Source organism: Prionailurus bengalensis, chromosome E2 (genome assembly GCF_016509475.1).
Source record: "Prionailurus bengalensis isolate Pbe53 chromosome E2, Fcat_Pben_1.1_paternal_pri, whole genome shotgun sequence".
NCBI classification, from domain to species: Eukaryota; Metazoa; Chordata; class Mammalia; order Carnivora; family Felidae; genus Prionailurus; species Prionailurus bengalensis.
Genome location: NC_057352.1, coordinates 44,163,299 through 44,190,047, shown reverse-complemented (window position 1 = coordinate 44,190,047; position 26,749 = coordinate 44,163,299). Strand labels below are relative to the sequence as shown.

General features: G+C 43.2%; 1 protein-coding gene across 13 annotated transcripts in view; it reads right to left on the bottom strand.

Annotated features, from left to right (window-relative positions):
- The window catches only part of PRMT7 (protein arginine methyltransferase 7), a 47,132-nt gene extending 20,396 nt beyond the window's left edge, over positions 1-26,736 (bottom strand). For 2 of the 13 annotated variants that reach the window (XM_043600910.1, XM_043600918.1), the window contains exons 1-7: positions 26,600-26,720; positions 24,646-24,649; positions 22,209-22,356; positions 21,901-22,078; positions 18,223-18,259; positions 11,533-11,682; positions 5,087-5,195 (exon numbers count right to left, since the gene is read on the bottom strand). In XM_043600910.1, the coding sequence (XP_043456845.1) occupies positions 5,087-5,195; positions 11,533-11,682; positions 18,223-18,259; positions 21,901-21,995 (391 nt within the window). In that variant the 5' untranslated portion in view covers positions 21,996-22,078; positions 22,209-22,356; positions 24,646-24,649; positions 26,600-26,720. Of the gene's footprint in view, positions 1-4,706; positions 4,821-5,086; positions 5,196-11,532; positions 11,683-18,222; positions 18,260-21,900; positions 22,079-22,208; positions 22,357-23,441; positions 23,456-24,645; positions 24,650-26,599 lie in introns of those variants that run through there. The other 11 variants (XM_043600919.1, XM_043600920.1, XM_043600911.1 and 8 more) reach the window with 10 other exon arrangements.
- Positions 26,737-26,749: the final 13 nt, after the last annotated feature.

Below are 26,749 nucleotides of genomic sequence, written 5' to 3'. Positions count from 1 at the left end.
AGTGCTGACCATCAGTCACATAATCTTTAAAACAAGAGTAATGAGATATGGTGGTAGCACAGCCAAGGAAAAAGCTGTCCACTTTCACTTTCTTAAGTTTACGTACTTTGAGACAGGGAGAGAGTATGTGCCCACATGCTCAAGAGCAAGGGACAGAGAGGGAGAGTGAAAATCCCAAGCAAGCTCTGCATTCTCAGCACAGAGCCCAATGCAGGGCTCCATCCCAGGAACCTGTGAGATCATGACCTGAGCTGAAATTAAGAGTAGGACACTCAACTGACTGGGCCACCCAGGTATCTACTGTCTATGAAGTACCCTTGTGCTCAATGGCAGTATGCCATGCAAGGAGGCTGACAAGAAACATCTGTCTCTTGGCACAGAGACTGCCCTCCTGAATGGCACTGCCCACATCGCTGATATCATGCCAAACTCGAATGGAAATATATTATCCCAAACTGCACCCAACCCCTACACAACTGCTTCTCCCTCCGATGCTTCTGCCTCGGTCGATGGCACCACCGGTCACACAGCCCTGAAACCAGGGCATCATTTGTCAGCTCCAGGAGAGCAGAGACCCTGCCTGCTCTGCTTGCCATTTTACCCCAATGCCTAGAACAACACCTAGCACCCACAACAACCAGCAAACATTGGCTGAATTCTTGATTCCTCCCTGTCATCTTACATCCAATCAGTCACCAAGCCCTGCCAATTCTACCTCCTGAATAATTCTTAAAACAATTTTGTAACTTAAAATGATTTATTATTCAACTTGCTTCAAATAAACAAAGTTTTATGATCCACTGAATCTCAATAAATACTCTTGAAGAGCCTGGTATCTAGCATGAGAGTGCTAATACAGGAGGGTGCAGTGGGAACCTGGGGAGGGGTGGTTACCCCAGTGCCTTGTATGTCTTTGCCACATGACTAGATGGACAAATGTTGCTCCCCAAGCTACCTGTGGAGTACTTGGGATCAAACTTAGCCACCCACTGTAGTCAACTAGAAAACTAGATAAAATATATGAAACAAGTGTTTTCAGATGTTGAATAAGAGGAAACAAATTTGTTCTCTAAGAAGAGAAACAAAGTGACCCCTGCAACTGCTCTGGCTTTCTGCCAGTAGGTAGTTTCCAGATGCTGTACAAAAAGCACGATGTCAGGCAGAACGCAGCAATCTTGCTGAGGTAAAGAGATAGCAACTGAAGCTGAGAGAGGGCAGGTGCCTGGGGCTCACGACTGGGGGCAGGGACCAGAGAGGATGTTACACAGAAAGCAGGTTTCCGAAATCTGCACAGGACTCCCCCGAAGCCTCTTGTTGAATATATTCACACATATAGAAGAATATAGAAAGTCTGGCAAAGGACGACCATAGAGCTAGAAATTGAATAATTTCCAGAGCTCACAGAGGACTGGCAAACATTCTAGTTCCAATCAGCCAGCACCAGACACTAAGCAGAGACCCCAGAAAAGCCATGCTTTGCTAGTGTGACCAAGGTAGTCTTAAAACAGGGGCGCCTGGGTGGCTCAGTCGGTTAAGAATCTGACTTCGGCTGAGGTCATGTTCTCTTGGTCCATGAGTTTGAGCCCTGCATCTGGCTCTCAAACAGCTCAGAACTTAGAGCCTGCTTCATATTCTGTCTCCCTCTCTCTCTCTGTCCTTCCCCTACTCATGCTCTCTCTGAAAAATAATAAACATTAAAAAAAAAAAAAAAAGAAGAAGGAGGAGGAGGAGGAGGAGGAGGAGGAACAGTGGTTTTCAATAGAGGGCAATTTTGCCCCTACCCACCCCCAAGACATTCAGCAATGTCTGGAGACATTTCTGGTTGGTACAAATGCTAGTGGGGGAGTAGGTGATACCAGCTTCTACTGGTTAGAAGCCAGGGGTAAACATCCTCCCAACAAATTATCAGGCCCAAAATGTCACTTTTGAGAAAACCTGACTTAAAATTATTCTAACCCAGGGTGCCAGGTGATTCAATCAGTGGAGCATGTGGCTCTTGATTTCAGGGCTCTGAGTTCGAGTCCTACATTGGGTGTAGAGATTAAAAATAAAAATCTTAATTAATAAATAAATAAATAAATAAATAAATAAATAAATAAATAAATAAAGCAAGCTATTCTAACCCTGCTCCAACAAAGCTTAAAAACAAGCCCTGAGGGCCGCCTGGGTGGCGCAGTCGGTTAAGCGTCCGACTTCAGCCAGGTCACGATCTCGCGGTCTGGGAGTTCGAGCCCCGCGTCAGGCTCTGGGCTGATGGCTCAGAGCCTGGAGCCTGTTTCCGATTCTGTGTCTCCCTCTCTCTCTGCCCCTCTCCCGTTCATGCTCTGTCTCTCTCTGTCCCAAAAATAAATAAACGTTGAAAAAAAAAATTAAAAAAAAAAAAAAAAAAAGGCCCTGAAAGGATCAAACTAACCTACTAGTAGCCCAACTGCATGCAAGGCAAAGCCTTTTTTTTAATTAAAAAAAATTTTTTTTTATTTATTTTTGAGAGGGAGTGAGCAGACACGAGACAGAGAGAGGGAGATAGAAAATCCAAAGCAGGCTCTGTGCTGACAGCAGAGAGTCCAAGGTGGGGCTTGAACTCACAAACCATGAAATCATGACCTGTGCCAAAGTCAGACACTTAACTGACTGAACCACCCAGATGCCCCCAAAGTTTTTAAAGGGAGACAATAAACTCTGGTACTCAGCAATGCAAAACTCCCACCATACATAGCATCCAAATAAAAATTATTAGACATGTGAAGAAGAAAAATGTAATCCAGAATCAGGATAAAAATTAGTCAGCAGAATAAACCCAGGAAAGACTGAGGCAGTGGAACCAGAAGATAAGGATGTTAAAACAGCTATCTGGTGGCTCAGTTAGTTAAGGGTCCAACTCTTAATTTCAGCTCAGATCATGATGTCATAGTTCATGAGATCAAGCCCTGTGTCAGGCTCTGCACTGACAGTGTGGAGGCCTACTTGAAATTCTCTCCCCCCCTCTCTCTGCCCCTTTCCAACTGGCTCACACATGTGCGCATGTTCTCTCTCTCTCAAAATAAACTTTAAATAATGTCCTCTTAAAAAAAAAATAAAAACAAAAAACCCCAGCTAATATAGATATGACAACTATTCAAAAAATCACATGAAAAAATAAGAGCGATGCAAGTTATAAAAAAGAATCAAAGGAAACCGTTAGATATGAAAAATACAGTATGAGAAATAAAAAGTTCACTAGATGTACTCAGCAGATTAGACACCACAAAAGAAAAAAAACAGTAAACCTCAAGACCTAAGAAACTAACATGTCCATCAGTAGGTGAGGGGATGAACAAATTAAAGTATGCACACACACAGTGCTACTCAGCAACCCTTGATCCACAGAACGTGGATGAAACCCAAAAGCATTATGCTAAAGAAAAGAAAGAGTACATGTGGGTGATTTCACTTACTCAAAATTCTAGAAAGGGGGGGATCTAATCTACATTGAAGAAAGCACATCAGGGGCGCCTGGGTGGCTCAGTCGGTTGGGCATCCGACTTCGGCTCAGGTCATGATCTCGCAGTGAGTTCGAGCCCCGCGTCAGTCTCTGTGCTGACAGCTCAGAGCCTGGAGCCTGTTTCAGATTCTGTGTCTCCCTCTCTCTCTGACCTTCCCCCATTCATGCTCTGTCTCTCTCTGTCTCAAAAATGAATAAACGTTAAAAAAAAAAAGAAGAAAGCACATCAGTGGATGCCTAGGATCAGTGATATGGAGGCAAAAGACTATAAAGTGGCCATGAGGAAATCTGTGCACGGTAAAGACTTTCTACAGTCTGGAATGCAGAAGAGGTTACATATGTGTTTACATTTGTCCAAACTCAAACTATATACTTAAGACAGATGCACTCATTTTTAAAAAAAATTTTTTAATGTATATTTTTGAGACAGAGAGAGAGAGAAAGAGAGTGCACGCACTGGGGAGGGGCAGAGAGAGAGGGAGAGAGGGAGAGAAGGCAGAGAGAGGCAGAGAGAGAGGGAGAGAAAGAATCTGAAGCAGGTTCCAGGCTCTGAGCTGTCAGCACAGAGCCTGATGTGGGGCTTGAACTCCGGAACCGCGAGATCATGACCCGAGCCAAAGTTGGGCGCTCAACTGACTGAGCCACCCAAGTGCCCCAGATGCACTCATTTTATGTACATTATACCTCAATAATGTGGACTAAAAAATGAGATAATTATTTGCACACTCTTTTGTAGGCTTCAAAAATAAAGGGCACACTAATCCTTTCTTTTGTGCATGTTTCAGATTCTCCATTTAAAAAAACATTTTTTTTAAATGGGACAAAAACGTTGATCTTATATAGATGCTTCCATCTAAAATACTGCATTTTAAAAAACTGGTGATATACATAACCTCATCCCAGAAGCTTCTTTTGCAAATCTTTCCACTGTCTCTCCAGGTATCAAGTGGCATGTGAAATTTTAGAAGTCTGACTCAAATGCCTAGACTATAAAAAATATTCTGAAAACCTGGAGAGACTGTGCTATATAGGCAAATCTCTCATGTTGGATGCTGAAGCAGGATGTCAGCACTAAGCAAACCTCTTTCTGCTATCTACTTAGTTTTACTTGTCGATAAAACTCAAATCTCTGAGAACTGAGTCACATAAGAATTTCAACTTGCTTAAAGCAAAAGGAAGTTTCATTTGTCTCACCACTGTTGAGCATTAGTTTTGGTTTACTCACTGCTGATTTGTTTTCACTAGTAGAGAAGCAAAGTACTTATCTTCAGACCAAGTGGAGAGGCCCCATTTCTCTTCAATAACCTGAATACGTTTATTCCAGATAACTAGAATAAACCTTGTCTTCTCTCCTATAAGAGTGAATAAGGCTTTTAAAACAGTATGTTTTGTTTTTTTTTTAAGTTTATTTATTTTGAGAGAGAGAGCACGAGAAAGCACACTATCATGAGAGGGGCAGAGAGAGGGAGAGAGAGAATCCCAAGCAGGCTCCATGCTGTCAGAGCAGAGCCCCATGAGATCATGACCTGAGCAGAAATCAAGAGTCAGATGCTCAACCGCATGAGCCACCCAGGCACCCCTCAAAACAGTATGTGTTGATCTTACCTGGCCCCATCGTCACCTCAGTGGAATGCTTGTTAATAATCTTAATCTTATCACTGAAGCCATTTTTCTCCACAATCTTTACAGCAGCATCAGCCATAGGCTTGAAAACCTAGAAATTGGAGCCAAAACCCAAGTAAAAATGAGCAATAAATCAAATAACATTCTAACATCAAAGATTAGTAATCTCTTGGGGCGCCTGGGTGGTGCAGTCGGTTAAGCGTCCGACTTCAGCCAGGTCACGATCTCACGGTCTGGGAGTTCGAGCCCCGCGTCAGGCTCTGGGCTGATGGCACGGAGCCTGGAGCCTGTTTCCGATTCTGTGTCTCCTTCTCTCTCTGCCCCTCTCCCGTTCATGCTCTGTCTCTCTCTGTCCCAAAAATAAATAAAAAAACGCTGGGAAAAAAAAAATTTTTTTAAAAGATTAGTAATCTCTCTTTAAATGGAGAATCAAGACACAATATGTCTTGATACAGGTTCTAAGACTTGAAGTAAAAGAGGTCTCCATTACAGAGTTACCTCCTGAATATATAAAATGTACCTCTGTTACTGTTTGATACAGGCAAAATATTTCTTGGGCTGATTTGATCTAAATAAATGAGACTTCACCTTTGTAACTTAAATAGTTTATTCTCCAAATGCATGTCATAAAAATGAACACAAAGGGAAGGCCATCCACTGGGTTTAACTTGCAGGAGTTAAACCTTACATGCTAGGCACACTGGGGAGGCAGGGCTTCCCAGGAAGGTTGCACTACCTAGTAAGGACGGCAGGTGTCAGAGCCAGGCTAGAAGAAGGCAGCAAGGGGATTTGCTTCACAAAACCACACCCTGGGGGAATGGGGCTGGACAACTGTACTCTCTAGAAGGAAGTGAGACTGTTACTGCATTAGTTGTTAAATGTAAACAGGCGTCAGCTCAAAACTGTCCCAAATCCTCACTGCTGGCATAATACAGCCTCTATTTTATGGCATTCGAGGACCTCCATAATTTGAACCACCTTAGTTCCCCCAGCCTTATTCCCCTCCTAATCCATCCCCACCCATGACTGATGCTCCTGCCACACTGATCTTATTGTGCACTAGGGAAGCCTTAGCCTTCTCTGCCCTACCCCAACCTGCCAAGGCAAACCCAACTTTCCAGGAAGCACGAAGCCCCCGCTTCTCCAAAGCCTTCCTAAACCCTTCACTTATCCCTAAACACAAACCCCTCCAACTCTTACTTTCTAGCTTGCCCAATTTAGATTGCACGGCTCCAACCACGATAGTGCATAAAACATACAGATGCACATGTGGCCACACCTACAGAGTGGAAATAGAACAAAATGATAAAGTAACTGGTCACAAGGACAAGATTTCCATTTTTCCTAAGTCCTTTTCTGCGTTTTCCATATTTTCTACCATGAACACATACTTCTTTTATTAAAATCAAAAGGAAATGCTATATTCTTCTGTAAAGGATACATATGTGCTTACCTAGGAAAAAAATCGTTCCAATCTGTTTCAAATTATTTCTAGGATCTGGCTTGGTGTTTTTAGATGTAGTCTGAGGGCCTCATGACCTCAGTTCTCACCCATCACTTTGCCTCCACCCCAAAGTTATCACAAGTTCATATCATCCCCTCGGCCCTCCTGCCTCTGGACATTATCACTCATCTCTTCTGTTGACCCTTCAGGCTTGACATTCACAGTCTCCTCCTTAGCTTAAGACCTCAAAATCTCTCCCAGAACACTTCTTTCTGGAATGGCCCCTGAAGATGACTTCCCAACATCATTCTGTGTACTTCCCTGCACCTCCAGTTTGGGGAATGACTGTATCACTTCCAAGTGGTACACCTGTCTGGTCTAAGTGTAACTGAATCTCTCAGGCCATGTCACTGAAGTAAGTTAAAGAGGATTGAACCTTATTCTGGCCAAAGATACCCAAAGAGAGGTTTGCTAGAGATTTCTGAGAAAGTTCTTCTTGCTCTTACAAAGAAGGAAAATAAGTGAGGAAACCAGGACCATGCTTTATTCTCAAAGCATTTGCCACAGAAATCACTGTAACGAATACACCTTCCCAAAATATTCCTCACTTTTCAAACGTGTTAAAAGAGAAGTTTATAGTCACTGTCTGTAATTCCTTGTATTCCATCTACTCCTCAAACCTATTCCCCTGAAAATACCATTTAAAGGAGGTCACCTCCTAGCTACCAACCTAACAGCTTTCTCTCAGTCCTCATCCTACTCAACTGCTACATCAGTGCTAATACAGTGACCACATGCATTTAAATAGACGTTGATTCAAACTAAGTGTAATTTAAAAATTCAGTTCTCAGGGCGTCTGGGTGGCTCAGTCGGTTAAGTGTCCGACTTCAGCTCAGATCATGATCTTGCAGTTTGTCAGCACAAGCCCCACGTCAGGCTCTGTGCTGACAGCTCGGAGCCTGGAGCCTGTTTCAGATTCTGTGTCTCTTTCTCTCTACCCCTGCCCGACTCACACTCTGTCTCTCTCTCTCTCAAAAAAAAAAAAAAAAACATTAAAAAAAAATTCAGTTCCTCATACTAGTCACACTGCAAGTGCTCAGCAGCCATACGTGGCTACGGACCACTATGTTGGCCAGCACAGCTATAGAATATTCAGCATCACAGAAAGTTCTATATGACAATGCTGGGCTAGAACATCCACACTTGCTGACCACTTCCTTTTTCCCATGAATGCCCTGCAACCTTGGCTTCCACCTCTGCCCTCTAGGGTCTCTTTGCATCTGTCTGAACTTGCCTTTACTGGCCACCCTTCTTCCCTCACAGGCATGTCCCCAGCTCTGCCCTTCTCATTTTACTCTCTCCTTGAACAACCTCCTACAATGCCAGCTTCACCTGCCACATCTGCAAATGAGTTTGGAAATCCGCCTGTACATGCCACTCTCTAAAGGTTCAGACGTCCATCTCCAGAGACTAGCAGGTTCTCACTCATTGTTCTAGACCTGTCTTTCCAGTTGTGGAGCTCGGGCAGAGTTGAAAACCACAGGGCAGTCCAGCTAGAACTGAGTTGAGAGGTTCAAAAGGTGGTTACTAAAGTAAAAGCTGGGAGGCCACCATAAGATGTCAAGAGCCAAAAAGAAAAGATCTGAGAATCACAGACCAGAGCACCAAGACAGAAGTTAGAAATCCAGGTAACTGAGATGGAAATATATAGAAAAACCCAACAGCACAGTCCTACCAATTCTGCCAGAAAACATGTTCTTACCGTAAATATATATATAACATACATATATGTATGTATGTGTGTACTTTTTTTTTAAGTTTATTTACTCATTTTGAGAGAGAGCGCGAGCAGGGGAGGGGCACAGAGAGAGGGAGGGAAGGCGAAATCTCAAACAGGCTCTGCACTAAGAGTGAGGAGCCTGAAGTGGGGCTCAAATCACAAACTGTAAGATCATGACCTAAGCTGAAATCAAGAGTCAGACGCACAACCGACTGAGCCACCCAGGTGCCCCCTCACCCTGTATTTTCTTTTTTTTTTTTTTTTTTTTTTTTTTCAACGTTTATTTATTTTTGGGACAGAGAGAGACAGAGCATGAACGGGGGAGGGGCAGAGAGAGAGGGAGACACAGAATCGGAAACAGGCTCCAGGCTCTGAGCCATCAGCCCAGAGCCTGACATGGGGCTCGAACTCCCAGACCGCGAGATCGTGACCTGGCTGAAGTCGGACGCTTAACCGACTGCGCCACCCAGGCGCCCCTCACCCTGTATTTTCAATTAGCAGTCCACGCATAAAGTGACTCCTGCCCTGGGACCTGTCTCTCTCATACTTACCACATCCAACATGAAATGCATTATCTTTCCTACAAAGTAAGTATCTTCTTGAGTTCCTCTCACCAGTCAACAGCATCACTGTTCCCCCAGACAACCATGCTAGAAATCTCACACTCACACATCCTCTCCCATCCAAGATACCACTGTAGGGCTAGCACCTTAATTAGCAACCAAAAGACCAAGTCTCCAGGTCTAGCTCTCCTATTTATTAATTGTGAGATTAAGTCTTTAATCTCTCTGGGTCTTAGTTTCTTCATTTGTAAAGTAAGGATAATAAAATTTACTTGAGACTAAGGTAACTATCCTAAAATATAATTTTTTTTGTATCTGTTTAAAAATCATGATGATGGAGGCACCTGGGTGGCTCAGTTGGTTAAGCATCCGACTCTTGATTTTGGCTCAGGTCATGATCTCACAGTTTATAAGACTGAACCCTGCATCAGGCACCATGCTGGATGTGGAACCTGCTTGGGGTTCTCTCTCTCCCCCTCCCTCTCTCCTGCTCATATTCTCTTTGTCTCTCTTCTCTCAAAAAAAATCTTGATGATGCCCCAGAAGGCCAAGAAATGACTCTTGATCTTTTTATGAAGTCCTGAGACAAGTGCACAGAGTCATACACTCATACACACACACACACACACACACACACACACACACACACACACACACACACACCCTTACCTCTCTCAGGACTTAATGGAGACCTGAAGCCCATTTTTCTTCTTTTTTTTTTTTTTAAGATTTTCTTTTTAATGTTTATTCATATTTGAGAGAGAGAAAGAGCACAAGTGGGGGAGGGACAGAAAGAGAGGGAGACAGAATCCAAAGCAGGTTCTAGGCTCTGAGCTGTCAGCACAGAGCCTGATGTGGGGCTCGAGTGCTGAGATCATGACCTGAGCTGAAGTCGGGCGCTTAAATGACCAAGCCATCCAAGGGCCCCTGAAACCTATTCTTTTTTGTTTGATGTTTATTTATTTTTGAGAGAGAAAGAGACAGAGCATGAATGGGGAGGGTCAGAGAAAGGGAGACACAAAATCTGAGGCAGGCTCCAGGCTCCAAGCTGTCAGCACAGAGCCCGACGTGGGGCTTGAACTCACAGACTGCGAGATCATGACCTGAGCCGAAGTTGGACGCTTAACCGACTGAGCCACCCAGGCGCCCCTGAAGCCCATTATTCTTATTTCAGGCTAAGAACAACTAACTCAGGATACTGAAGTTAGAAGTCTTTATTGTAGCACTCAGGTCCTCCATAGTGTGGCTACAATCTACCTTTCTGGATTTCTACCCTGACCCTGTTTGCCATGATTCTGGACAATACAATACGGGATTCCCTCAGCCTAAAATGCCCACCTTTCTAGACCATGAACATGAGAGCCACACTATAGGGAAAGAGGGGTGGGGAGCTAGAAGGAGTCTGAGTAGAATACCCCAGAGTGCTGTCTCCAGACTTTATGTGAGAAAGCAAAAATCTTCTATCTTGTTTAAGCCACTGTTATTTTGGGACTTTGTTATTCACAACTCAATCACCATACAAACCAAATCTTGTAGGAAAAAGTGTTTAAATACATGCTACCTTTTCCCAAAAGCTGTGAAGAACATATGCCAAAATTTCAACAATGGTTAACATTGTGTTAACATGCTATTTTTGTTTTACATTTACCATATTTTCTATGGTAGAATGCATTATTTACTTTATCAGCAAAACAATGTATGTTTAATGTTACAATAAAGAAATGAAATGACAGAATGCCCAACTACTGACAAACATAGTAAGATAGCAGGCTCAATGGAGACATTTAAACTAGTAGGTCTCCGGCGCCTGGGTGGCTCAGTCGGTTAAGTGTCCAACTTCAGCTCGGGTCATGATCTCACAGTCCGTGGGTCTGAGCCCTGCGTTGGACCCTGTCCTGACAGCTCAGAGCCTGGAGCCTGCTTCGGATTCTATGTCTCCCTCTCTCTCTGCCGTTCTCCCGCTCATTCTCTGCCTCTCTCACTCTCAAAAATGAATAAATGTTAAAAAAAAAAAAAAAAAAAATTAGGGGCGCCTGGGTGGCTCAGTCAGTTGGGCGTCCGGCTTCAGCTCAGGTCATGATCTCATGGTTTGTGAGTTCGAGTCACGTGTCCGGCTCTGTGCCGACAGCTCAAAGCCTGGAGCCTGCTTCGGATTCTGTGTCTCCCTCTCTCTCTGCTCCTCCCCCACTCATGCTCTCTCTCTCTCCATCAAAAATAAAAACATTAAAAAATATTTTTTTTAATAAAAAAAAAATTTTAACTAGCAGGTCTCAACCTTGGTGCACAGTTAAAACTCCCAATGCCCAGGCCACATCTCAGAATAATTAAATTAAAACTGTAGTCAGGATAGCGGGGTGGTGAGACAGGGGAGGCAGTTACCACATCAGTATTTTCTGAAGCTATTTAAGTACTTAAGTGATTCTGACATGAGGCCAAGACTGAGGACTGCTGTTTTCAGAGGAGAAAAGGAGACCCTGGGGTAAGGAAAGGTGTCTGATTCATCTCCATATCCTTAGAACCTGGCTCTATGCCTGAAACAGAGTGAGCACTCCATGAACATTTGTAAACAAACAGATAGGCAAGGTACATGACAGACTTCCCACACAACACACAGGACACATATCTGAACAGTGTGGCTCACCTCAATGGCATAGCAGAAGTCAGCCCCTGCTGTGACCGCCATCATTGACAAGAGTCCCGTGCCAGTGCCAATGTCAAGAACCAAAGCCTTCTGTCCTCTGTCCTTCACCCTGCTCACAGCAGCCCGGATACCCTGATAATATTTTATATTCTAAGAGAAAAGGAGAAACAGCTATCACTTCATACCAGTTACTATAAACAAATGCAAGGATACTTTGTGAAGTCTGGGAGTCATGGATGGCAGCAGCAGTGTAAGTCATGGTTCCATGGCTTTCTGGCCTGTCAAGGAACGGCATTGGCTAGTTGAGTAAAGCAGGGCTTGAGAGACTCCCAGAGCACTGGGTCAGCCTCTTGCCTTTTATTTGGTGATTGTCCCTCCCTCCACACCCACTCTTTTGTACTCTGCTTAGAGGGGCTGGGGCTCTGCCAACAACCTTCTCCTTTTCCAGCTATTAGGTAAGGACAATAGGGGAACTACAGGGCGACTGGCAGGTAGGAAGAGGCAGAAAACTTGTTCCTTCCCAAATGGTTGCTGCTCTCATCAGGGTCCTCCCAGAAGTGGCAGCCAGCTCCAGATGCCAGCTCCTCCCCAGCTCCTCTCTATACTCTCATCACCATACTCCTTGGGCACCTCAGAGACAGGTGTAGCACTCATGCAGCTGTCCTCGGAGAGCTGAGCACCAGTTCCACAGGACCTCTCCTCCATGCTTCCAGACTCATGAAGCTCACTCTTCTGTATCATCAGCCCTAGGCAAGTTAGCTGCCTCCTGCAATTACTACCACTAGGTAACCTTGGTGCTCCCATTTGCTTCCCAGGCCTCCCACATCTGTGTTACCAATTCCCCCTGTGAAATTCCCTCTGTTGAAATAGTAACATGGCTTTGGATTTCCTTACTGGACTCTAATTCACAGGGGTTCCTTGTCTCAAAAAATAATCCCCTCCTCAGGAAATCATTTCTTTGTTTTTAGTTCAGGTCTTTAGCAGCTGACACAGATACATTTCCAATCTGTAACAGTTTGGCTCCATAGGTACCCTGACCCTTCTGATGAAAACAATAATGATAGGGAAAACACATGCAAATCTTTTAAAATGCATTAATGAGCTGGCAAGTTAGAAAGAAACATTAAGAGGCCAAACTCCTGGGGGCGCCTGGGTGGCTCAGTTGGTTAAGCGTCCAACTTCAGTTCAGGTCATTATCTCACAGTTGGTGGGTTCGAGCCCCATGTCAGGCTCTGTGCTGACAGCTCAGAGCCTGGAGCCTGCTTCAGATTCTGTGTTTCCCTCTCTCTTTGCCCCTCCCCCACTCATGCTCTGTTACTGTCTCAAAAATAAACAAACAAACATAAAAAAATTAAAAAAAGAAAGAGGCCAAACTCCTGGAAGTAGATTCCCCTCAACTGAGCCTTAAGGTGACTGCCTGACAGGGTGACACCTTGATCACAGCCTGCAAGGGACCCAGAGTCAGGGCACACAGCTAAGCTTGAGCTCAGATTCCGAACCCACAGAAATGATGAGACAATAATAACTCTTTTCAGCCATTAAATTCTGGGATAATTTGTTATACAACAGAACATAATACAGGACTGGTATCAAAAGGGCAACATTCTCAGACCTGGGTGCAATCAAGCCAGAGATCTCAATAACAAAAATATAACTAAAGAAAAAGAGATTTTTGAACTTGAAAAATTCTAAACTCACAGGTAAAGAACTAAATCAAAAGAGAATTAGAAAATATCTAGAACTGAACTTTTTAAAATTACATTATCAAAACTCAGGGGATAGCAAAAAGCAGTATTTGGAAAGAAATACATTACAAAAGACAAGAGATAAGGTAAGCATCTGTCTCAAAAAATTAGAAAGAGGACTGCAATATAATCTCTAAATCAGCAGATGAATAAAAATAATAAAACACAAAAATTAATGAACCAGGGAACAAATATGGAGATTTTATAGAAATTTTTTATAAAAGTTATTTCAAAAATCTAATTGATGAGCCTCATAAGTCAAAAAACAAAAGGGAAAAAAGAAGTAAGCAAAAACTGGGAATAAGGGGTGGGGGAAAGAGCACGGTACCACTATATATGCTGCCAATATTAGAAAGATTAAAGATTATAAACAACTTTTAGCAAATACATTTTGAGGTACACCTGGGTGGCTCAGTTAGGCATCTCTTGATTTCAGCTCATGATCTCAGATTTCGTGAGATCGTGGCCATATTGGGCTCTGCACTATCAGCTCAGAGCCTGCTTGGGATTCTCTCTCTGCCACTCCCCCTAGTGCATGCACGTGCTCTCTCCCTCTCTCTCAAAATAAACAAACATTAAAAAAAAAACTTAAGATTACAGAACTTCAAATCAATAAATAAAAATCAACTGAAATTTTATATATCAGCAGCAGCCTTTAAAACCTTGGCAGAGGAGGGGCACCTGGGTGGCTCAGTTGGTTGAGCATCCAACTTTGGATCAGGTCATGATCTCACAGCTTGTGAGTTTGGGTGCCGCATCGGGCTCTGTGCTGAAAGCTCAGAGCCTGGAGCCTGCTTTGGATTCTGTGTCTCCCCTCTCTCTGCCTCTTCCCCTCTTGCATGCGCTCTCTCTCTCTCGCTCTCTCTCTCTCAAAAATAAATAAATGTTAAAAAAAAAATTAATGGGGCGCCTGGATGGCTCAGTCGGTTAAGCACCTGACTTTGGCTCAGGTCATTTCGTGGTCCGTGATTTTGAGCCCTGCGTCAGGCTCTGTGCTGACAGCTCAGAGCCTGGAGCCTGCTTCAGATCCTCTGTCCCCCTCGCTCTCTGCCCCTCCCCCACTCATGCTCTGTCTCACTCTGTCTCTCAAAAATAAATAAATGTTAAAAAAAAAAAATTTAAGAAAAAATTAAGAAAAAACCTTGGCAAAGGGGCAGCACCTGGATCAAGTGTGGGACTCTTGACCTTACCTCAGGTCATGATCTCACAGTTCATCAGTTCGAGCCCCACATCAGGTTGTGCACTGATGGCGCAGAGCCTGCTTTGGGGTTCTGTCTCTCCTCTCTGCCCCTCCTTGCCCGTGCTTTCTCTCTCTCAAAATAAATAAATAAACTTAAAAAAAAAACCTTGGCAAAGGGAAGGATTTCTTAAACAAGAGACAAAAAGTACCAGCCAACAAAGATTAAAAAATAAATCCTGACATTAAATTTAAGAACTTGCATTTATCAGATGAAAAAACAACCCATAAAGTAAGACACCTACAATACATGTAACTGACAAATGGTCAGTACCCAAAATACATAAAGAACTCTTATAAATAACTAAGTATTAAAAGAAGAAACATGAAGGGCACCTGGGTGGCTCAGTTAAGCATCCAACTTAAAGTCAGGTCATGATCTCGCAGTTCATGCGTTCAAGCCCCATGTCCGCTCAGTGCTAACAGCTCAGAGCCTGGAGCCTGCTGTGGATTCTGTGTCTCCCTAAGGCTCTGCCCCTCCCGTGCTTATGCTCTGTGTGTGTGTCTCTCTCTCTCAAAAAAAAGAGAAAAAAAAAGAGGAAACACGAAAAGCCAATGAACAAAAAGAGTTCATACTCAGTAGTAACCAGAGGAATGCAAATTAAAACTGACAATGACAGGCTGAATCATACCTATCAGACTGTCAAGAATGTAAATTGGTTAATACCAAATAATGGCAAGGACATGAAACAAGAAGAACTATCATACACAAGTATGAGAATGTAAAATGGCATGATCCTTTGGGAGACAATCTGACATTACCTCATAAAGTTGAACAAACTCAACGGGCAGTAACTCCATTCTTGGATATACCAACCTAGAGAAAAGTGTCCCAGAGTACAGGTCTTAGAATATTCTAGGAGCACTACGTACAACGGCAACAAGTTAGAAATAACCCCAAGGTCTACCAACAGAATAACAGGTAAGCGAGGATATATTTATACAATGGAATCTATACATCATGAAAATGCATGAACTACAGCCTCATGAAAAATGGATGAATCTCAAAAATAATGGTGAGCAAAGAAGAAAGTCATAAAGATTAAACAGTATGACTCCATTATATAAAGTTCACAAACAGGCAAAACTAGGAATTTACTTTTTTAATACAACAGATGGTAAAACTATAAAGAAAAGTAAGGGAGTGACTGACATAAAATTCAAGACAGTGGAAACTTCTAGGGGGAGAAAAAGGAATGCAATCTAGGAGTACACAGGGGAATTGTAAGTAACTGTAATGTTCTATTTCCAAGCTGAGTGGTAAGTCTATGAACATTTACTATTCTTTTTTAAACTATACATACACATTTTATACTCTTCTCTATGTCTGTCACAATAAAAAACTTTTTTATAGAGTAAGAATGGTAATAAATCTTAAAATAGCAGCACTGAATTCTAAAAGAAAATGAATAGTGGGGCGCCTGGGTGGCTCAGTCGGTTGAGCGTCTGACTTCAGCTCAGGTCACATTCTTGCAGTTCATGGGCTCGAGCCCTGCGTCGGGCTCTGTGCTGACAGCTCAGAACCTGGAGCCTGCTTTGGATTCTGTGTCTCCTTCTCTCTCTGTTCCTCCCCTGCTCACGCTGTCTCCCTATCTCTCAGAAATAAAGATTTAAATAAATAAATAATGAATAGGGGGTGCCTGGCTGGCTCAGTTGGTGGAACACGTGACTCTTGATCTTGGGGTTGTGGGTTCAAGCCCCAGGTTGGGTATACAAATTACTTAAAATCTTTAGGGACACCTGGGTGACTTAGTTGGTTAAGCGTCCGACTTCAGCTCAGGTCATGAGCTCGCAGTTTTTGAGTTTGAGCCCCACATCAGGCTTTCTGGTGTCAGCACAGAGCCCACTTCAGATCCTCTGTCCCCTCCGCCTCCCATGCTCACACTCGCTCTCTCAAAAATAAACATTAAAATAATAATAAATAAAAGAAAATGGATAATGTCAAAATTCTGACAAAAAGTGATTTCCCAATCAGAATCCAATTCAGCCTAAGTCTTAACTGTAAGGACAGAATAAAGAAGTTTTCAGATTAGCAAAGTTTTTAAACTCTCACCTCCTGTGCACCCTCTCATAGGACACTAAGGAAGAATGTGCTTCACCAAAAAGAGAGGGTGAACCACAGAGGAACACAGGGGAACCAGGAAACATGGGACTCAATATAAAAAGAGAAGAAAAGGGGGACGCCTGGCTGGCTCAGTTGGTGAAGCACCTGACTTCAGCTCAGGTCACAGTCTCACAGTTCATGGGTTTGAGCCCCATGTCAGGCTCTGTGCTGACAGCTCAGAGCCTGGAGCTTGCTTCGGATTCTGTGTTACCCTCTCTTCTCTGTGCCTCCCCAGCTCACTCTGTCTCTCTCAAAAATAAATATTTTTTAAAAGGGGGGGGGTGTTAATTGATGAAGAGGTAGGAACATTCCTCAAACGAGTTTGGATTTTAACTTGACAACAGCAAGAGGACACCGAGGATGGAGCTAAACAGGATTGTGAGGGTTTTAAGCAGAAGAATAACATAGATTGGCATTTCAGAAAGACTCCTTGGGCTGCTATGTAAAGAAAGGAAGAGAGGTCAACACTAGTAAATGAGGTCTGAGCAGGCAGTAGGGTTGAAAGATTCACACAATTTGATGACAGACTGTGTGCTCAGATGAGGAAAAGGGTGCCATTTTTCTGCCTGGCTGACTGAATGAATGGCAATGCCATTTGTTCAAATCCCCTGGAATTTGAGCCAAAAAGGATCATCTTTGCAGATGATACTAAAATCAGAGAGGCTCACAAGCTCAAGAAACCAGTGAGAAGCCAAGACCACTAAGCTAGAGAGAATTAGTCAGATCCAGAAGCAATGTCTGTCCACATCCTATAATTCCCCAATAGCTCAGCAAAGGCACTCAGCTATTTGATAAAAATCAGGGAAGCACCTAGCCGCTTTTGGTGTATTCTACACACTAATGATGCTCAAGGAGACTGTTATGTCATGATGTTGCCAAGAAGTATGCATACTGAGCAGTTAACCAGGGCTGGATGAAGTAGACACCAACAACAAAGCCTCATGACCAACCTGACCATGTGCCCTGATCTTTCTCTTACCCTACACTGCTTAGCTCTTAAGCTTGGCCCTGAATCCTTTGCCTTCAAGCCTCTGCATTTCTGAGCCATCCAGATGTGAATGACCAGTCAAGCACTCTGGTAGACCAGGAAAGCTTGCATTGCTAACCATCCTAACACCAGAAATGTAACATAATTCAAACAGGAAAAGAAAACTCAGATGAAACAAAAAGAAACAAACAAACAAACAAAAAGCTGAATGAAATGTCACAGTGCAACAGAAGTCAAATTTGCTTTTACAAAACAGTCTGCAGTGGCCTCTAGAGATATGATTTTAAAATTACAAACGGACTACACGAGGTAAAACTGTGTAATTAGAGAATCTGTATCTAGAGGAGATTATGGAGATCAGCTAGTATATCCCACTCCTTTTAAATCCTAATAAACAAGATCTGCAGAGGTCCCATGTTTTCTCCAAGGCCACACTCAAGTGAACAGCAGAGTTGGAAGTAGGACAAGGCCTCCCAACTGATTTCCTGACCGCTCGTTACACCATACTGCCTCTGTACATTATTCTAACATCATGTCTCTGGAGGAAATTTTTGATCTTGTAACTAACTAAAGGTTTCAATACCACAGCAAGATAATGGTTTCCTTTTACACTTACTCTGTCTTTGTCATGTAACATATCAGCATAGGAGGATCTAAAAAGAAACAAAAGGTCAGAAACCTCTATTAATGATATCCATTAACATACGAGAGCATTCACATATATAAATGCATTCCTAAGTCAAATGGAAAAACATCCAGGCCCATTTTATTTTTTATTACTGAACTATAACTGACATGCAATGTTACGTTAGTTTCAGGTGTACAATATATTGGTTCACAATTCTATACTCAATGTTCAATATGTTAAGTGGAGTCACCATACAACATTATAACAATGTTCCCTCTGCTGTACTTTTCATCTCTAACCCAGGCCCATTTTAAACTATTTTAGTAGAGTTATAAGCTAAAATTCTCTAGTATTGCAGGAAAAAAAAAATCTTAAAGATGTTTACTTTCAGCAAAGAACTAAAAATGGTCAGAGCTAAAAATGGTCTGGGAGTTAGCCCTGTCACAGCCACCAGCATGCTGATCATGTTATATGTCACACATTTTTTTTTTCTCTCCAGAACTCAGACTCAATTTGTCTAATACTTTACATAATCTTGCATACATTTGCACATTACAATAATCACAGATTCAACACTGCAGAGACGAATCAGAGAAAGTATATACCTGCTGTATAAGTGAAGGGTATCATGCCCTGCACTTTCCATTAATTCACAAACTTGAAAAATCTCTGGCAGGGTCAGGATAAGCTCCCAGAACTCAGCAGGCCCAGCCCAAAGATGCTTTCTGAGAGATGCAGGTGAGAGCTAAGGTGCTTTCACTAAACAGAGGACCTCCAGCTTCAGATCAACAACAGAATCACTGGAGACCTGTTTTTTGTTTTTGTTTGTTTTAAATAGACTCCTTGGGGCACCTGGGTGGCACAGTCGGTTAAGCGTCCGACTTCAGCCAGGTCACGATCTCGCGGTCCGTGAGTTCGAGCCCCGCGTCAGGCTCTGGGCTGATGGCTCAGAGCCTGGAACTTGTTTCCGATTCTGTGTCTCCCTCTCTCTCTGTCCCTCCCCCGTTCATGCTCTGTCTCTCTCTGTCCCAAAAATAAATAAACGTTGAAAAAAAAATTTTTTTTAATAAATAAATAAATAAATAAATAGACTCCATGCCCAACATGAGGCTTAAACTCACGACCCTGAAATCAAGAGTTGCATGTTCTACTGATTGAGCTAGCCAGGGATCCTTGGAGAGCTTATTTTAAGTGCACATTGCCAAGGCACCTGGATGGCTCAGTCAGTTGAACTGAGTCTCTGACTTTGGCTCAGGTCATGATCTCACTGTCTGTGAATTCAAGCCCTGAGTCGGGCTAGCTGCTCTAAGTGCAGAGCCCACTGCAGATCCTCTGTCTCCCTCTCTCTCTGCCCCTCCCTTGTTTGCACTCTCTCAAAAACAAATAAAAATTAGGGGCACCTAGGTGGCTCAGTCAGTTAAGCAGCTGACTTCAGCTCAGATCATCATCTTGCAGTCTGTGGGTTCAAGCCCCACATCCGGCTCTGTGTTGACAGTTCAGAACCTGGAGCCTGCTTCAGATTCTCTGTCTTCCTCTCTCTCTGCTCCTCCCCCAGTCGTGCTTTCTCTTCCTCTCTCTCTCTCTCTCTCTCTCTCTCAAAATTAAACATTATAAAAAAATTTTTTAAGAAATACTGAAAAAAATTTTTTAATGCATATTCTCACGATACATGCAAACAGATCCTGATCCAGAAAATTGGGCTGGAGTCTGGAAATACGCACTTGAATTGGTACCCCACACAACTGTGACACAGGTAGCTCATATTCTAAACTCCGAGGAGCACTGTACCAGAAGAATAGCATTCTTTTCGTTTTAATGGCACACCATGGCTTTTACATGTGAACCCACCTAGGAATGCTTAGTTGAAATCTGGTTCTGTCTTTCCCTACCTTCCAAGAGGCATTTCTGGTCTCCATCTTCATAGCCTCATCATCCACTCTCCCCACCACTCCACAGACATCATTCTGCCTAAGCACTATCAACCCACTCCATCACTAACATCCAGGATTTCTGTCTCTGTTGGACACTCCCTCTTCCTGAAACACTTTCTTCTTTTCCACTTGCTGGCCATTCCCTCCTGGTTCTCCTGCCTCCTCTATTCCAAGATTCTTTCTTCAGCCCTCTACCTTTCTCATCACACACCCTCCCTCAGAGCCTGCCATCTTTTCCATCTTGAATTCTAATAACTGCAAACTGGCTCCAGACCCATGTTTATCTGCCCACTGCATCTCTACCTGGATGACGAAACCCAGATACCTAATCTCCATCACCTTCTTTCCAGCAACACCCATTCCTCCTGTGGTCATCCCTCTCACAGAACACAGCTCCATCCACTTAGTCACTCTAATCAGAAATCTTGGGTGCTTCTGGAATTTCTCTCTCCTTCCACCACTGAACCAATGAGTTATTAAAACTCAAGCTCCCTCAAAGCTGTCTCCCCACCTCCACTGCCTCACCTGTAGGGTTGCAATAGCCACCCAAATGGCTTCCACTCCCTCCAACCCACTTTCCACACCGTTCTCAGTAAATGTCCCAAAATGCAGCTTAATCTTTTTTCTCCCCAGTTTAACATCTCAATCACTTACAAAATGATGTTCAAAATCTTCTGAAAGAAGGTAGTATCTTTGAGCCCTTATTCTATACCACACATTGTATTTGTCACCCATCAAAGAGCCCTAAAATAAGGCTTTATGTGTGAGGAAATGTACATTATTACATGTATGGAGACTTATATTATCATACTGAGGCTCAAGGAAGTTAAGGAGCTCAGCCAATGTCAGAGTTAAGACACGACAGAGCCCAGACTAACCCTCGTGCTCCTCTTCCTGCATTTTGCTACCACCCTTCACAATATGATCCTGCCTACCTTTTCGGTACCCTCACCAGAGCCCTGCTTTTGTACCACATTCCAGCTACCTCAAACTGCTAGCAATCCCCCAAACTGTTACACGTGATCCCTGCTGCTCAGAAAGCAATTTCCCTCCTTTTGGATTTGGGAAATCACTCACATATCACCGCCCCCCCCCCCCCCCCCCCCCCCCCCAGCCCAGCTGGTTCTTACTGCTTCCATGAACTTTTGCACCCATGTCCAGTGGCCTTTCTTCACTGTGTCATGATTCGTTACATGTCTGTCTCTTACAAAAAACTGCATGGTCCTTGAGGATGGGAACCCCATCTTCTTCATTAACTCCACCACAGGGCTAGTAAGTTGTACGCACTTAATGACTGCTAAAGAATAGTAACGCACTCAACAGTTTTAAATATCCCTTCCCAAGTCAGGGAAGAATGCATTTTTCACATTTTCCATTCAAAAGAATTTAGCTATATGATAAATGTGTCTCCATTTCAGTGACACAATGAATGAATTTCATAAACTCTTCAATTATCACTAGTACTACTGAGGTGGGTCCTCTCTGCTCCACTAGACAGATCCTCTGAGACCCTGATAAAGCTGTTACATGATATCTGACTCTCTACACAGAAATGACTTTGCCTAATTCCCACACAAACCTACCTGGCTGAGCAGACCTGCTCATGACCAACATCTGCCCTGATCAGAAGCACTGGGTAAAGCTTATTTCACATTCGGACAGGATTCTAGGGCTCCTACTTTGAGATCCAGTGTCCCCACCCAGCTGCAATCAATAGTGAACACGCCCTTGTTACCTTGCAATCTCCTGGTGGTAATCATAGTGCTCATCCTCTTCCAGCCACTCCACAGAGCCAGTGGTTGGATTGGCCCGCCCGCAGAAGACCTTCATGGCGCCAATCAGCTTCTCAGTTTCACCACAGAAAAGCAGCCTTGCCAGCTCACTTCTTGTGGACAGGTCTAATCATCAGAAATCTATTCACATCACAATGCCCAAAATGTAGAAGGAAATAATTTTAAAGACAAAAAAAGGAAAAAAAATAATAAAATGAACAAAAGCATCAAAGCCAATGAAATTATTTGTTAATCGGTATTTTAGGGGCACCTGGGTGGCTCAGTTGGTTAAGTGTTCGACTTCAGCACAGGTCATGTTCTCCCGGTTTGTGGATGGGTCCAAGCCCTAAGCTGGGTTCTGCACTGACAGCATGGAGCCTGCTTGGAATTCTCTCTCTCTCCTTCTCTCTCGAAATAAACTTAAAAAAAAAAATTAGTATTTTAATCTTTCCCACAAGTTATTTGGTTTTACATTCAGCATGTAACATCAAAAAACTGTAATTAACATAAATTCATAAAGCTACCTGGAAACTTTGGCAGTCCCCAGTGATTTCAGGTTAAATGAGCCTCACAGGTGCAACTCGACGCAGCCTCAAGGTAAAGGCAGATGAGAAGAGAAATAAAGCAAAGGAAACAGGTGGTTAACCAGAAAGAAGAAACAAAGAGGCTGGGGTAGTGGCAAAAGAGTGCCACCAATACTGCCTCAGGATATTAAACAGTTTAAACACTAGTGCCTGGGTGGCTCAGTCAGTTAAGCATCTGACTCTTGGTTTTGACTCAGGTCATGATCTCACGGTTTGTGAGTTCAAGCCCCACATCAGGCTGTGCTGACAGCTCAGAGCCTACTTGGGATTTTCTTTCTCTCTCTCTCTGCCTGTCCCCTGCTTGCTTGCTCTCTCTCTCTTGCTCTCTCTCTCTCTCTCAAAAATAAAGTTTTTAAACACTTAGTTTAAGGAAAAATACAAAGAGCAATTCAAACAAACTAGGAAAACTTTCATCTAAACAAATATATCACAGCTGTAAGTGTGGACAATCCAAAAATATGTTGAGCCAAAAATAAATAAATAAGCAAATCACAGAATACGTAATGATAACATTTTTATAACATTTATAATGATGCCAAACAAGAATATATTTTTTAATTTTTTTAATGTTTATTTTTTTTATTTTTGAGACAGAGAGAGAAGAGCATGAATGAGGGAGGGTCAGAGAGAGAGGGAGACACAATCTGAAGCAGGCTGTGAGAACAGAGCCCGATGTAGGGCTCGAACTCAAAGACCCTAAGATCATGATCTGAGCCGAAGTTGGAGGCTCAACCGACTGAGCCACCCAGGCGCCCCAAGAACAATATATTCTTTAGGGATCACACTAAAAAGCATAGCAGGGAATAAGGATAGTGGTTACCCCTAAGAGGAAAGGGAAAAGGCTGGGATCAAGGAGGGCCATACAGGGGGCTTCAAAGTAATAGTACTGTTTCTTCTTAAACAGGATGGGGAAGTGCCACCTGGGTGGCTCAGTCAGTTAAGCATCCGACTTTGGGTCAGGTAAGTTCAAGCCTCTGCATTCTGTGCTGAAAGCAGAGAGCCCACTTTGAATCCTCTGTTCCCCTATGTCCCTCCCCAACTTGCAAAGGCTCCTTCCCTCCCTCTCTCTCAAAAATAAACATTAAAAAATAAATAAAACTGGGTGGTGGGAAGATGTTCATGATACTGTCCTTCTTTATGACTTACAATTTTTAATAATGATTACTTGTTACCTACTCAATATTTGATTTTAAAAGTAATTTTTAAAAATTCTTCATCGAGAGATGTCTGGCTGGCTCAGTTGGAAGAGTGTGCAACTCTTGATCTTGGGGTTGTGAGCTCAAGCTCCACATTGGGTGCAGATTAAATAAATAAAATTTAAAAAAATTCTTCATCTTAAAAAATCCAGATTCATCTTGTATGCCCTATTTCTGCAGAGATCTATTTCTGACAGAGAAACACCACAGCTCAAAGTCTGAAGGCACCTGTCAACAGGTATGGGCTCTACCAGCACCCTCCCACCTACCTTCAGAAAACCTCAAGTGTTCGACACTCCCCTTCATTTCTCGTTAAACACTGATCTATCTTCAGGAAACCTTAGAAAAAATGCCTACTCCATAGGTCCCTAAACATCCCTAAGGCATTTTACTGACCAGAGTTATTGCCTTTCTCTCAAAGTTATTTAGACTAAACACTTAATTCTCATAAAAGAGGATGGGGACAAATCTTTTCTTAAAAGACTCAGGCAGTCAGTGGTCTGGTTCAAAGTAGTCAATTTGTCCTTCAGTGAAACTCTACTTCTAAAATCTCAGTATTACTCATCCTCTCTTCTAGTGGCTCCCAAACTTTCTGGCAACACCAGAAAGAAATATACTTTACATAAAGACACAACACACACACGTACAAACTTTCACTAGTGTTTAGCCTTCCTATGGGCAAAGCCCTTTGATACATTCTACTGTATTTTATTTTCTTGTTTTTAAGTTTACTTATTTGAGAGAGACAGAGAACACATGTGTGGGGAAGGGGCAGAGACAGAGGATCCAAAGCAGGCTCTGCATTGTCAGTGCAGAGCCCGATGCAGGGCTCAAACTCATGACCTGAGCTGAAATCAACAGTCAGGTGCTCAACCTACTGAGCCACCCAGGCGCCCTGATTTTTCTTTTTAAATTGATCATGATCCACTAAACTGATTTCACAACTTTTTCAATGTTTATTTTACTTTTTACTTTGAGAAGCATTTTTCAATGTTTATTTATTTTTGAGAGGCAGAGAGAGAGGGAGACAGAGGATCTAAAGCAAGCTCTGCACTGTCAGGACACAGCCTGATGCAGGGCTTGAATGCACGAACCGTGAGATCATGACCTGAGCCTAACCAAATGAGCCACCTAGGTGCCCGATTTCACAATTTAACGGAGTTGCAACCCACAGGTTAAAAAGTTTTGCCACAATCAGCTGTGAACCTCTCCTATGTTAATTTTTTTAAAGAGTATCTCCAACTATCAGAATCTGTAATGTGCTTTAAAGAAGTGTGTCCAAAAAATGCCACAGTAGAAAGAAATAACCATATCTGGCTGAATGTTCAGGGAAGGCTTAAAAGATGGCTAGGATTTAGATGGGCATGGGAGGGAGAGGGCACTTCACCAGATCAGAAAGACTTAGTCATGTACAGTTAATAAACCAGTTTAACTGAAGTGAAACTGAACAAGAGGTCAAACATATCAGTGAGGTACATACTGTGCAGAGTCCTAAAACCCTTATCCTGTGGGCCATGTGAGATCAATTCTGAAGTTATTTAAAGGCTAAGAGTGTAATACAGAACTCTAATCTATGGAATTTCCTTTTTGTCTGTTATGTTGCTTAGGCTATAAATAGGACTATAGTTTTTTCATAACTTAGAGAAGTTACTAGTTTCATATAAGTTTAAATAAAGCTTGCAGATGGGAACCATGTCCTGTAACCTCTTTGAGTACTACACATCTCCTATGGATAAATCCCTTTTATTATTATGACTTGTCCTCTCCCAAAAGGACCTCACACTCCAGACTCAGGAGCTATTTTGACCCCCTCCTCATTCAAAAGACCTGTGAACTCACATGATAGTTTATAAGGCTGGAATGGAAACCACCATGCCAAGCCCTAAATGGATTACCAATCAGATTTCAGAGCAGATAGCCGCTTCATTCATTCAAATTTTAGTAAAATTTATACAATATCAGACACTGCGTTAGGGACTGGAGAACTCCCATAAGTAAAATAAAGGAGATCTTTATCCTCCAAGGGATTAGATTCTAATAAGGGAGAGACTAAATATACAATCACAAACTATGTGAGTGCAAGAAAGGAAACAGGCAGGGTGCTATGAAAGAGAATTAACAAGGTTAATTGTTAGACTCTCTGAGGAAGGTGGCAATTAAGATGCCACAAGGTAAGAGAGAAAAGTAGTACTTAAGTTTCTGGAAACCTTACCCCTACTTTTCCAAGAAAAAGTCCTAAGGGAAAAAAGACCTGTATATATAAGCAAGACTGACAAAAGCCTGAATGACTGAAGCACTTCCAGCAAAAGTATTGAGAACGATAGATTAAGCGTGGGCTACTGTAAATCACACTGGACCATGCCGGCTTCGCAAACGCGTTTGGATATTGTTCTCACTCGCTGGAAACCACTCAAGGTCTTAAGCACAAAAACGTCCGCGTCAGATGTACGCTTTTATAAGACCCTTCTGACTAGCGTGTGGTGAATGGACTGGTTTCCAACTACAACACAGTAACTGGGAAAAGCGAGCCCATCAGCAGTTCCCTGAATCAGAGAAGCGTGGGTCAATTAAGGATGTGATGGCTGTTGCTCCATATGACTGCGGTTCGAATTTCTGTAGCTGAAGGGAGACGCCAAGCACTAAAATCCAGGTCCCCGTAGAGGTCACCCTACAGAGTCGGGGCCCAACCGTATCCCAGTTTTCTTGCCGGCCCAGGCTCTCCCCACCGCCGCCCAGTGCAGACTCTAGAAAGGTCCTCGAGAGACGCATACCCCGGTGGCCTAGAAAGCCCACATCAGGTCCGTCGGCCAGAGCCGCTGGGCTGACGGCCGGATGATGGCGGCACCCGGGACTCTAACTGCAACCCCACCTTCCCTACCTACCCATGCGCCTCACCCGCAGCGGGAACCGCTCCGTTCACTTCCGCCGCTACCTCCACCACGCCGAAGCTGGCGTACGGGGCGGGATCTCTCAGGGCCCGCTGAGAATGCTGGGAGCGAGACCCGGAAACGGAACTTAAAGGCTCTCCCGTC